The sequence below is a fragment of the Balaenoptera musculus genome, chromosome 2 (assembly GCF_009873245.2).
Source record: "Balaenoptera musculus isolate JJ_BM4_2016_0621 chromosome 2, mBalMus1.pri.v3, whole genome shotgun sequence".
Classification (NCBI taxonomy): Eukaryota; Metazoa; Chordata; class Mammalia; order Artiodactyla; family Balaenopteridae; genus Balaenoptera; species Balaenoptera musculus.
The window spans coordinates 114912938-114927123 of NC_045786.1; the positions used below are offsets into that span (position 1 = coordinate 114912938).

Here is a 14186-nt window from a genome sequence, read left to right on the forward strand (position 1 = left end):
AGGCTTTATCCCAAACCAACTGAACTAGAATCTCCAGAGGAGATATCTGGGAAGCTATAGATTTGACAAGTATCCCAGGATATTCTTATGATCCGGCTCTTTTAGGAAAGATTGCAGTACATCAGTGGTTCTCAAACTTCATTGTGCATCAGAATTAACTGTAGGGCTGGTTAAAACACAGAAGGCTGGGTTCCTCCCCAGAGCTTCTGATTCATTAAGTGTGATGGGGCTCAAGAATTTTTATTTCTAGCAAGTTCCTATGTGATGCTAATGATGCTGGTTAGGAAACACACTTTGAGAAGCAGTGCAGTACATCATGCTAACCCATGAATCTCAGTTTCTCAGGACAGGGTCTGGGCTAACTTTGGCTGTGAGATTTTTCAAGCACAGTGTTACACAATACATATTCAGTATCTACTATATTCACATTCAAGGGAGACAACAGAAAATGAATAAGAATCACGCCTCTCCCACCCCAAAATATACAGAATAAAATGTAATATATTCTATAATGAACTTGCAGATCAAATGCACCAGAGAAACTAGGGAGGCAAAGATGAATTTTGGCTGGGCAGAGGGACATTTGTAAAGGCTTCATGGAACAGTTGAGGTCTGAATGTCTTATTTTCAACACTTTCATAGCCACACTGCATTGTAGTTCGGTTTGCCTGTCTCCCCTATTGCACCTATAGTAATCTCAGCACCTAGAGCATCTTTTGTGCAGTGAATATAGGTTGGGCCAGGTGTTGGGGAGGGAAGTAGGATTGGTAAGGTAGATGGTTCCCAGACTGTGGAGGACCCTGATGGCCAGGCTCAGGAGCTTGGTTTTACCCTGTGTGTGTAGTCATTAAAGTATTTGGAAGGGGGTAGCTGATGACAACTTTGGCAGGGATCTGTAACATGGATCAGAGGTGGGAAAGTCTGGAGGTGAGGGACAGCAAAGAGGTTATCATAGGACTCAGCTGAGAGAAAATGCAACAGGATGGAGAGACATTGGAGGGAGAAGGGTCAGGACTAGTGATTACTGTTGGGGGTGAGGGAGAGGTTGGAGAGGAAGAGATTTTCATTCTGAACCACTGAGATGGTGGTGGTCTCCAAAGGGGAGATCTCGAAAAAGGATTGGTTCTTTTCTCTGGAAATAAAGAAGGAAGCAGGGAAAATCTGGACAAAAATTTCAAAGCAAGTGATTTCATCTTTGTCAGACAGGAACAGTTGCTAATCTTGGGTAGCCTTTCCACTAAGGCCCCCAGTTTATGTCTACCAGAACTATGCACTCTAAAATGGCCAGTGACTTCTTTCACTTTCCTTCCAACCAAATAGAATTTCTATTTCTTTGAGGCACATTTGGGATGTGAAAAGACAATAATATGTGACTGATTCTGACTACTTTGATTTTGGCTTATGGACAGATAAAAATATAGCAGTGCCTCAAGATAGCTTCTTAAATCACCCCTCTCCTCCTTGATCTTGATATATGTATTCTCTCGCTTATTATTCTAGACAATAGAATACCCTGCTCTTTTGTTTTTCCTGGATAGATCAGTCAGGATTCAGTTGCAGAAAACAGAAATATTTTTAGCTATTTTAAGCATAAGGGGATCTATAATAATGGGAATGTGATGCTTTTAAAATCAATGGAAAGATTGGAAGAATGGGCTCTAGGCAGGGAGGTTTTTCCAAAAATGACTCATACAGCACGTTTAACTGGCGGCCAAAGCTGCTGCTCCTTCTGGCATAGTCAGGAAGGTGGGAAATCTGGAAGCCAACATTGGCAACAAACCACCTTAGCTGAAATTCAGGGATCGTGTGGCCTCTAGTGTCACAGCTTTTGACTCTGGAGCCTTGCTATGTCTGTTTGAATGCTCACTGGCAAAAAAGGCTACCCACAAAAGAAGTAACTGGAACCCTGCCACAGAACTCAAGGTCGCCATGACTGCTTGCCAGCAGGAACGTCAGAACCTTCTTCCTTCCAAACTGTATGTAAGTGCATGTGGTTAGTAGATCCTAAAACACATCTAGGACACTGGCTGCAGGAGTGTCTTCACCTCCCCATCCTCAGCAGTTGGGGAAAGTGTATTGGAGGGAGGATGGGCTGGATGTTGAATGGCAGTCTGTTATGTCCACTGTGCCAGGAGTTGAGCTTTATCTTCTCTTTGAATTCAAATATTTGACTGGATGAGATAGGAAGATTTTTCCTGTAAACCTACTTTGGCAAAGCCCTGTCTTCTCCAGCCTAGCTTTGGGTGGGCCTGATTTTTAAGAGGTGGTTTGATGGAATCTAAGGATTTCAGCATATCGTTAAGTAGTCAGTTTGATATGTGTGTGCTTTGTCTTCACATTTGGTGGCTCATAAAGTGATTGTCTGTTCATATAATGGTATAACAAAAAGTTGGAACAGTGTCTCTACTTCCAAGCGAAATTGAAATATAGCTATAGTCTGTGTAGGTCTACTTTATACTCGTTTTATATTTCTTTTACAGTAAGTGCTGCAATACAAAAACTAATGTATTTTCAAGGAGTCTGTAAGTCAGTCATTAATGACACATTTTGCCTTCAGATTTTGATTTACCTCATCTCTTGGTTTAATTTAGGTTTTTGTTGATAAGTTTTAAACCTCCTGTGTATATTCTTATGTATATGTAGTTTGTAGCCTAGAAATAAAGACCTAATGTCATAACAGTTTTCTGTTCATCTTGGCAAGATATGAATCAGGAAGGGAAAACCTTCATGTGAGAAGGCAGTTCTGCTTAGGCTGATGCTTTGCCTCAGTCTAAGAAATGAAACCGTTTCCTGTGACTTGGAGTGAGGAGCAGGTTAGGGATCAGAAAGCAGAGAACTTTTTACCTCTCTTATAATGAGGCTTTCATAGAGTGAATTTATTACTCCAATATTATAAAACAAAACCACCAAAAGATTACTACTAAAATGCATTCAGAAGCAAACAAATCATTCTTGAATTATTTCCCATTTTGGATTATCTGACTTCTGCACAATTTAATCTATTTAGTACAGATATCAAATGTCAGTGTGCTTATTTCGGTAGAGATATAAAATGAGAGAAAACACCCTTTGATTTATCAGTGACTTAAAGAACAATTTTTTTTGTTGTTGTTATTAAAAACCCTGTAGAATACTGCAAGGAATTCCTGTTACGGGTGACAACCAAGAATATGTTGCCAACCTTCCAATAAGACCAGGGATACCGCCTGAATTGGCACCCGGAACTGGACGGAGTGCTCACAAGCCACACCTACAACTCTCGGGAGAGGAAGTAAGAACTTCCTTTAATATTAGTTTTCTCTGTCTTACAAGCTGTCAAACTTTTTGGTTTCAGGACCCTTTTTATACTCTTAAAAATTTTTGAGGACTTCAATAATTATTTATGTGGGTTATATCTATTGACATTTACAATGTTGGAAATTAAAGCTGGGAAAATGCTTAAATGTTTATTTTTTAAAATTAAAAATAAGAGTAATAAAGTAATATATGCTAACATAATATATTTTTATGAAAAATAGTTATGTTTTTTAAAACAGAAAAGTAGTGTAAAACTAGGATTGTATTTTTTTTTGCAAATCTCTTTAACGTCTGGCTTAATAGATGTTAGCTGGATTCTTATGTTTGCTTCTGCATTCAATTTTGTGGTAGGTTGTTTTGGTTGAAATATATGAGGAAGATTCTGGCTTCATGAAGATATGTAGTTGGAAAAGAAGAGATTATTTTAATAGACTTTTAACGTAATTATGGATATTCTCCTTTAATAATATACCAAAACTTTACAAGTGGTAGTTTCTTGAAACTTACTTGTGAGACTTCCACTTCTGGGGATGATGCAGTAGAAGTACTTTTTCCTATTCTTCCTGCTAAGTACAGGTAAAAACCTGGGTGTTACAAACAGGACAGATCTAAAAGGTGGAGAGACTAAGGCAGTAACTAGGAACTTTGGGACCCAACAAATGGCACAGTGGCGAGTTAGTTCCTTGGGTTTTGTTTTTTGCTTCACATATTCTAGACTTAGAGTTGAAAAAATTGGTAGCCTAGAAAGAAAACTAGGTAAAGACAGAAAAAAGAAAAAAGTCCAAACAAAAGCCTACTCCCTCTAGCCAAAGAACCAGGAAAGGGACAGCCTAGCAAGACAGAACTTTTCAACAATAACTACTCTACCCTAGCCAAACACCACAGAAAAAATGGTGGCCCTGGTCCTTTCTTCACCTCTGCCAGCAAAGGCCTAGTAGGAAAACTAGACTTTTACTCTTGCCCAGAGTATAAGAAGGCACTATAATACCCCTGCCAGGGTGGTATCAATGAAGGCTGTTTGGGGCTGGGACTTTCACCATAATAAAGTGGTAATGAGGTTTCCCCTCTTACTGTGTTAGTTGAGACCACATGGGGATCCTGGACTTGCATCCCCGCCTAGTAGTAATGAGCCACTCCTCTCCCTCCCCACTGTGGTGGTACCAGAGGAAGCCTAGCAGAGTGTCAGCTAAAACAGAAGGTTTAAATAAGATCCAGAGCCTCAGAGCAAAATACCCCAAATATCCAAATTTCAACTGAAAATCACTAATCATACCAAGAACCAGGAAAGTCTCAAAGTGAACGTAAGAAGATAATCAATAGATGCTATCACTTAGATAACAGAGATGTTAGAATTATCTGACAATGATTTTAAAGCTACCATCCTAAAAATGCTTCAGTGATAATTTTGAACACACTTGAAACAAATTAAAAAAAAATAGAAGGATTCAGAAAGGAAATAGAAAGTCTTAGTATAGGCATTGAAGATACATAGTAAAGAAATTGAAGACATTTTAGGATTGAAAAAATATGGTAATGAAAATAAAATGCTCAGCAGATGGGCTCAAAAGTAGCATGGATGAAACAGGAAGTGAACTTGAAGATAAAACAATAGAATTTATCCAGTTTGAGCAACAAAGAGAAACAGACTGAAAAAAAAAATTAACAGACCCTCAGGGACTTGTGGGAGTAAAACAAAAGATCTAACATTTGTGTTATCACAGTCCTGGAAGGAGAAGAAGAAGAGGGGTGACTGAAAACATATAGGAAGAAATAATGACTGGAAACTTCCCCAATTTAGCAAAAGACTTAAACCTACATATTCAGGAAGCTGAGCAAACTCCAAGCAAGAAAAATCCAAAGAAATCTGTACCAAGTCACTTACTAGTGAAACTTACAAAAACTAACAACAAGGAAAAAAATCTTGAAAGCAGCAAGAGAGAAGTAATATGTTACCTACAGGAGAAAAACAATTTGAATGGCAGTGGATTTCTCATCAGAAACCATGGAGGCCAGAAGTAAGTGGCGGAACATTTTTCAAATGCTGAAAGGAAAGAACTGTAAGCCCTGAGTCCTATATCCAGAGAAGATATCCTTCGGGAATGAAAGGGAATCAAGACATTTTCAGATGAAAGGAAACTAAGAGAATTTGTCACCCAGCAGATTTACACTACAAGAAAGCCTAGAGGATGTTCTCTAAACAGGAAAAAAAAAAAATGATGAAAGAAAAAATCTCGGAATATCTAAAAGGAACAAAAACATGTAAAGCAAAAACACAGGTAAATGCAATAACGTTTCCTTCTCCTTTTGAGTTTTCTAAATTATGTCTGTCAGTTGAAAAAAAATTATACTGTTAAATGTATATAGAGGAAATGTTTAAGACAACTGTATTATAAATGGAGAAGAGTAAAGAGACATAAAGGGAGGTAAGGTTTCTACACACCACTTGAACTGGTAAATTGGAGACATCAGTAGACTTTGATAAGTTATGCTTATTATATTTATATAATGTAATACCTAGAGCAAAACTAAAAAGCTATACAAAGAGATATATACTCAAAAATACCATAGATAAATAAAAGTGGAATTCTAAAATATGTCCATGTAACAGGAAAGCAGGAAGAAGAAAACAGAGAAACAAAAGAAACCAGAGAGAACAAGGAGAAAGAAAACAAAAATGAAATGGCAAACAAAATCCCTAACTTAAATACATCAGCCACTATGGAGAACAGTGTGGAGGTTCCTTAAAAAACTAAAAATAGAACTACCATATGACCCAGCAATTCCACTACTGGGCATATACCCTGAGAAAACCATAATTCAAAAAGAGACATGTACCACAATGTTCATTGCAGTACTATTTACAATAGCCAGGACGTGGAAGCAACCTAAGTGTCCATCAACAGATGAATGGATAAAGAAGATGTGGCACATATATACAATGGAATATTACTCGGCCATAAAAAGAAATGAAATTGAGTTATTTGTAGTGAGGTGGATGGACCTAGAGTCTGTCATACAGAGTGAAGTAAGTCAGAAAGAGAAAAACAAATACCATACGCTAATACATATATATGGAATCTAAACAAAAAAAATGGTACTGAACCTAGGGGTAGGACAGGAACAAAGATGCAGACGTATAAAATGGACTTGAGGACACGGTGTTGTGGGGAAGGGGAAGCTGGGACGAAGTGAGAGAGTAGCAATGACATATATACACTACCAAATGTAAAATAGATAGCTAGGGAGATCATAGCATGGGGAGATAGCACAGGGAGATCAACTCAGTGCTTAGCATAGCACAGGGAGATCAGCTCGGTGCTTTGTGACCACCTGGAGGGGTGGGATAGGGAAGGTGGGAAGGAGGCTCAAGAGGGAGGGGATATGGGGATATATGTATACATACAGCTGATTCACTTTGTTATACAGCAGAAACTAACACAACAGTGTAAAGCAATTATACTCCAATAAAGATGTAAAACATATATGTGTATATATATATATATATATATATAAATGGTCTAAATACACCAGTTAAGTTACAGAGCTTGCAGAGTGGGTTAAAAGACATGACCAACTATTTAGTGTCTACAAGAAACTGACTTCAAATATAATGACTTAGAGAAGTTGAAAGTAAAAGGGTAAAAAACGATAAGTCATGCAAACACTAATCAAAGAAAAGCAGGAGTGGCTATATTAATATCAGATAAAGTAGACTTCCCAGCAAAGAAAGTTATCAGAGACAGAGAGAGGCATTATATTATGATAAAAAGGTCAATCCACCAGGAAGACATAGTAGTCTTAAAGAGTGTGTGCACAAAACAGCTGCAAAATATGTGAAGCAAAAACTGGTAGAACTAAAAGGACAAATAGGCCATTCCACAATTATACTTGGAGACTTCAACACCCCTCTCTAAATAGTTGGTAGAACACTTAGAAAATCAGCAAGGGTATAGAAAAATCAATAACTTCATCAACCAACAGGATCTAATTGAAATGCACAGAACACTACACCCAACAAGAGCAGAATACATATTCTTTTCACGTTCCTGCAGGACATATACCAAGATAAAACAAATCCATGATGAAATCAAACTAGAGATCAATAACAAAGGTAACAGAAAAATCTCCAAACTGTTGGAATCTAAACAATACAGGTATAAGTAATCCATGGGTTAAAGAGGGAGTCTCAAGGGATTTAAAAAATACATTGAAAATCAATTGAACTGAATTAAAATGAAAATACAACATATCAAAATTTGTGGAAGACAGATAATGCAGTGCCGAGAGGGAAAATTATAGCACTAAATGCTTAAAGTGAAAAAGAGAAAGTCTCAAATCAATAATTTAAGCTCCCACCTCAAGAACCTAGAAAAAGAAGAGCAAAATAAACCCAAAGCAAGCAGTGGGAAGGAATAATGAAGAGCAGGAATCAATGAGGTTGAAAACATGAAAACAATAGAGAAAATCAATGAAACAAAGAAGTAGTTCTTAGAAAAAATTGGTCTCTAGCAAGACTGACACGGAAAAACCAGAAAATACACAAATTACCAATATTAGAAGTGAAACAGGAGATATCACTACAGACCCTGCAGACATCAAAATAATAATAAGGGAATACTATAAACAACTCTACACACAGAAATTTGACAACTTAGACAAAAGAGAGCAGTTCCTCAAAAAACACAAGCTACCACAACTCACTCAATATGAAATAGATACTTTGAATAGCTCTATAATGTTAAGAAAAGTGAATGCTTAATTAACAAAACTCCCTTCTCAGAACCCTGAAAAATAGTTTGGCAGTTAAAAAACCAAAATAAACATGCAACTACTATTAAGCATGTTGCAGAATGAATACATAAACTCTATAAGGATAAGTCTTCAGAGAATTATGCTGGTAAAAACCAATTCCAAAACACTACACACTGGCTGATTTTATTATATAACATTCATGAAATGACAAAATTACAGAAATGGAGAACAGATTAGTGGTTTTCAGGGTTTCAGAATGAGGGTGGGTGGGAATGGGTGGAGTGTGTCTATACAGGACAATATGAGGGATCACTTACGGTGATGGAAATGTTCTGCATCTTAACTATATGAATGTCAATATTTTGTTATTCTGTACTACAGTTTTGCAAGATGTTACCTTTGAGGTAAACTGAGTAAAGGATAGATAGGGTCTCTCTGTATTATTTCTTAAAACTGTCTGTGAATCTATAATTATCTCAAAATTAAAAGCTTAATACAAAAATTGTGGTTGTTGGACCAGTACCCCCCCAAAAAAAGAGAGAAAAATTAAACTTAGTTGAAAAGAAAATGTATTAAATGATAATTTGTACAGGTAAAAAAGTTTGTTGCAATTGAAATCTGAATCCATGTCAATGACTTTTTTATACCTTATTACATGAAAATCTATTGCCTCATTTCGTACTTTGAATGGCTCTTTTACCCATGCATGATTTTGTAACATTTTGCATTGGTCATTTAGAAAATACTATTCATCAAGTTACATAGATCTTCAAATGTTGACACATTTCACTAATATATAATGTCAAAAATATCTCAATTTTAATATTATCAGAAAAGTCTTTTAGCACTGGGAACCTGGCAAGCTCATGGTGAGGGACACAATTTTTCCAAAGTTCTAATTTTTGCTAAAAGCTTAAATTTTTTCTCTTGACACACATACTCTCAATTATTTTATTTGAAATGACTGATTTTCTCATTTTCAAGAAACTGCTTACCACAAACCGAAGTCTGAATAAAGGTAGTTTAATATTTGTCCTCTCAAGTAAACATGGTGGCTAGTTCAGTTCAGAACTCAAACAATAGCACACATGTTTTTCCTCAAAACCACCATCCTACTGCACTATGGCCACAGAAGCACTTCATGTGTACTTATCATTTTGTTACACTGAATATTAAAAAGATATTCACTTAAAAGTTGAGATTTAATAAAATGAACATATTTTTCTTGCTTTGTGGGGGTATTTTTAAGATCCTGCTGCCTTAATTCACGCTAAGGTCCACCAATTTTACTCTCTCTCTTTTTTTTTTTTACACAAAGTGCAAATTTCAACACAGTGAAAAAGGCAAATGACCTCCTTGTATTTTTAGTGTAGAAAGGTCTTGAAAAGACCCCTGAAAGGTCTTGAGGCTCTCCAGAGCTCAGACCACATTTTAGAAGCTGTTGTTCATCCTTATATTTCATTTATATGAAGCTCAACTTACCCCTGAAGCTAATTTGCATGTCTCTCTCCCTTAGCAAATATAATATTCTGACATTGAGTCTTCAGTATGAACATGAGTTATTGTATTGGGTTGTAATATATATAGTAACCTTAGGGGCTGTGCAGGTGCTGTTTTACTAAATTAACCTAGCTTGCTTTATAGTTAGTAATTCAGTTTGCTGTGCAATCTTTATCCTCCTGTCAAGTTCTAGCAGCCACCAACCCGGCTGTTCCTAACCATTTTCCTGATTTCCTCTTAGAAAGTTCTGAGCATTGCTGGGGAAACCAGTTTACCATGATGAGTGTTTCTTTGCTAGTTTAATTTGACACATTCTCTCCTGAAAGTGCATCTGTGTTTTTCCTTGAGAGCAAAATAGTGCTGTTTAGTGATAGATTTTCCTCTCTTCCCACTTAGAGGCTTGTATACTGCTTTCTTCTAGGGGAATAATTTTATTCTGAATGCTTAAGCTGCTGAAAGTCTACCTACTACAAGGGAAGATTTACCATATTGTATGTGACATAATCATTTGAATATCTGAAATATTAATTTCTAGGTGATCTTTGGAAAAAGAATTGTCAGCTGATTTTGGAAGAGTTTATTCATCTTTTGTCAAGGAATTCCTGGCTCTAGGTCTATACAGCATAAAGTGATGCAGTGTGCCCCCCAAATAGAGGATGAGTGAGATGGAAACAATTTTGAATTTCTGTGGTGGACAAATTAACGTGGCAACTGCAAAATCTACCTTTCTCTAAATAAATACTCTGTTGGTAGAGAGGAAATGTGATCAAAGAATAGTTGACTAGAAATAAAAGTGCTGAAGACTCAGTATCAGCTTATAATTATGAATCTTTATTTGCTGTGTTTGGGTCTTCGGATATTACTGTCAGAAGTCTGTATAGCAACCATGCTCCAGGAGATGGTCACTCTTAAGGTTTCATAGTTAATGCTAGAGTAATGCTTGCAAGTTGATGCTTTAAAATCATTTGCACTCATTTTTTTCTGGTGAAAGACAAATCTTGTTGGGGAAAGTGCTTGGTCCAATTAAATATTATTCAAAGTCAATGAAAGTTAAGGAAAACATAATTACCAATAATACCATGGATTCAAACAGCTATTATTTTAAAAAATCTTGCCACATTTTCTTCAAATCTTGTCGTGAATGCCGGGTTAAGTTTTTCACTTCCAACTATTTTTAAAAATTATTTTTCTTTTACTGTTTGTTTTATTATTATTATTTTATTGATAGTAAACTTTATTTTTTAGAATAGTCTTAGACTTCCAGAAAAATTACAAAGACAGTGTGGAGATTTCCCACACTCTGTTTCCCCTATTATTAATATGATAATGGTGGGTTAATAGCGGCCCCCAAAAGATATATCCAAGTCCTAACCCATGGTACCTGTGAATGTGACCTTATTTGGAAATAGGGTCTTTTCAGATGTAATTAAGAATCTTGGAATGAGATCATCTTGGATTTAGGGTAAGCCCTAAACCCAAGGGTAAGCCCTAAATCCAATATGACTGGTGTCCTTATAAGAAGAGAATGCTCTGTGAACACACAGACACACAGGGAAGAACGCCTTGAGCTGATGGAAGCAAATTGGAATGATGCCGCTGCAAGCCAAGGAATGCCAAGGGTTGCTGGCAACCACTAGAAGCTAGGAAGAGGCACAGAAGAATTCCCTATAGCATTCAGAGAGAGCATAGCCCTCTTGACACCTTGATGGACTTCTTGTTTCTAGAACTCTGAGAGAATAAATTTCTGTTGTTTTAAGCCACCGAATTGTATTTGCTACAGTAGCCCTAAGAAACTACCAATACATCTTAGAGCAGTATGGTAGATTTGTTAAAATCAGTGAACTGATATTTATACGTTATTATTAACTAAGGTCCATACTTCATTCAGATTTCCTAAGTTTTAATGTAATGTCCATTTTCTGTTCCAGGATCCCCTCCAGGATACCACATTACATTTAGTTGTTATGTCTCCTTAGGCTTCTCTTGGCTGTGACAGTTTCTGAGTCTTTCCTTGTTTTTGGTGACCTTGACAGTTTGGGGGATGTACTGGTCAGGTATTTTGTAGACTGTCCCTAATTGGGATTGACTGATTTTTTTTTTGATTTGATTGTGTTATGTGATTTTGGGAGGAAGACCACTGAGGTAAGGTGCCATTTTCATCATATCATATTGAGAGTACATATTATCAATATGACCTATCATTGTTGATGTTAACTTTAATCACCTGGCTGAGGTAGTGTCTGCCAGGTTTTCTTCATTGTCAAGTTTCTCTTTTTGCCTCCTTTCCATCTGTACTCTGGAAAGAAGTCACTATGTGCAGCCCACACTTAAGGAATGTGGAGCTATGCTCCACCTCCTTCAGAGCAGAGTATCTATAAAGATTAATTTGAATTCATCTGGACAGGATGTTTGTCTATTCTTCCCATTTATTTATTTATTCAATCATTTACTTATATCAGTATGACTCATGGATGTTTATGCTATACTTTGAGTTATATTCCAATACTACTTTATTATTATTTTTATTATTTTGCTAAAATTATTTGAGCTTTGGTCATTGAGAGCTCCTTCAGTTGTCTCCTATGTCCCTTTGACAGACCCCATCATTGTGGGATTTTTTTTTTTTAAAACTTAATTACTGGTAGTACAGATGCTCCAGTTTCATCTTGCATATTTCCTGCCCCAGTCCATAGAGTCAGCCATTTCTACAGGAAGCCTCAGTTTCCTTTATTGGAGAATGTAATTAGAAACTAAGATCAGAGCATTGGATGTGCTTGTTGCTGCTGGGGTTTTGTTGCTTCTAGGTCTTCTCACCTCACACAAATATATGTCTGTATACTAACTCCTTCCTGTAAATACACATATTATAATACACATAATAAATATAATAAATATACATAATATTTCTATATGTAACCACCTTTTTTTTAATTTTTGATTTTTATTTTATTTATTTTTTTATACAGCAGGTTCTTATTAGTCATCAATTTTATACACATCAGTGTATATATGTCAATCCCAATCGCCCAATTCAGGACACCACCATCCCCACCACACCGCGGTTTTCCCTGCTTGGTGTCCATACATTTGTTCTCTACATCTGTGTCTCAACTTCTGCCCTGCAAACCAGTTCATCTGTACCATTTTTCTAGGTTCCACATACATGCATTAATATACGATATTTGTTTTTCTCTTTCTGACTTACTTCACTCTGTATGACAGTCTCTAGATCCATCCATGTCTCAACAAATGACTCAATTTTGTTCCTTTTTATGGCTGAGTAATATTCCATTGTATATATGAACCACATCTTCTTTATCCATTCGTCTGTCGATGGACATTTAGGTTGCATCCATGACCTGGCTATTGTAAATAGTGCTGCAATGAACATTCGGGTGCATGTGTCTTTTTGAATTACGGTTTTCTCTGGGTATATGCCCAGTAGTGGGATTGCTGGGTCATATGGTAATTCTATTTTTAGTTTTTTAAGGAACCTCCATACTGTTCTCCATAGTGGCTGTATCAATTTACATTCCCACCAACAGTACAAGAGGGTTCCCTTTTCTTCACACCCTCTCCAGCATTTGTTGTTTGTAGATTTTCTGATGATGCCCATTCTAACTGGTGTGAGGTGATACCTCACTGTAGTTTTGATTTGCATTTCTCTAATAATTAGTGATGTTGAGCAGCTTTTCATGTGCTTCTTGGCCATCTGTATGTCTTCTTTGGAGAAATGTCTATTTAGGTTTTCTGCCCATTTTTGGATTGGGTTGCTTCTTTAATATTGAGCTTCATAAGCTGTTTATATATTTTGGAGATTAATCCTTTGTCCATTGATTCATTTGCAAATATTTTCTCCCATTCTGACGGTTGTCTTTTCGTCTTGTTTATGGTTTCCTTTGCTGTGCAAAAGCTTTGAAGTTTCATTAGGTCCCATTTGTTTATTTTTGTTTTTATTTCCATTACTCTAGGAGGTGGATCAAAAAAGATCTTGCTGTGATTTATGTCAAAGAGTGTTCTTCCTGTGTTTTCCTCTAAGAGTTTTATAGTGTCCGGTCTTACATTTAGGTCTCGAATCCATTTTGAGTTTATTTTTGTGTATGGTGTTAGGGAGTGTTCTAATTTCATTCTTTTACATGTAGCTGTCCAGTTTTCCCAGCACCACTTATTGAAGAGACTGTCTTGTCTCCATTGTATATCCTTGCCTCCTTTGTCATAGATTAGTTGACCATAGGTACGTGGGTTTATCTCTGGGCTTTCTATCTTGTTCCATTGATCTAAGTTTCTGTTTTTGTGCCAGTACCATATTGTCTTGATTACTGTAGCTTTGTAGTATAGTCTGAAGTCAGGGAGTCTGATTCTTCCAGCTCCATTTTTTCCCCTCAAGACTGCTTTGGCTCTTCGAGGTCTTTTGTATCTCCATACAAATTGTGAAATTTTTTGTTCTAGTTCTGTAAAAAATGCCGTTGGTAATTTGATAGGGATTGCATTGAATCTGTAGATTGCTTTGGGTAGTATAGTCATTTTCACAATATTGGTTCTTCCAATCCAAGAACATGGTATATCTCTCCATCTGTTTGTATCATCTTTAATTTCTTTCATCAGTGTCTTATAGTTTTCTGCATACAGGTCTTTTG

The 14186-nt window shown here is 36.6% G+C and overlaps 1 protein-coding gene across 1 annotated transcript in view; it reads left to right on the forward strand.

Annotated features, from left to right (window-relative positions):
- Positions 1-14186, forward strand: part of TTC6 (tetratricopeptide repeat domain 6) — a 230297-nt gene that overhangs the window by 119028 nt on the left and 97083 nt on the right. Inside the window, exon 7 of the mRNA XM_036843605.1 lies at positions 3130-3271. Within this exon, the coding sequence (XP_036699500.1) occupies positions 3130-3271 (142 nt within the window). The remainder of the gene's footprint in view (positions 1-3129; positions 3272-14186) is intronic.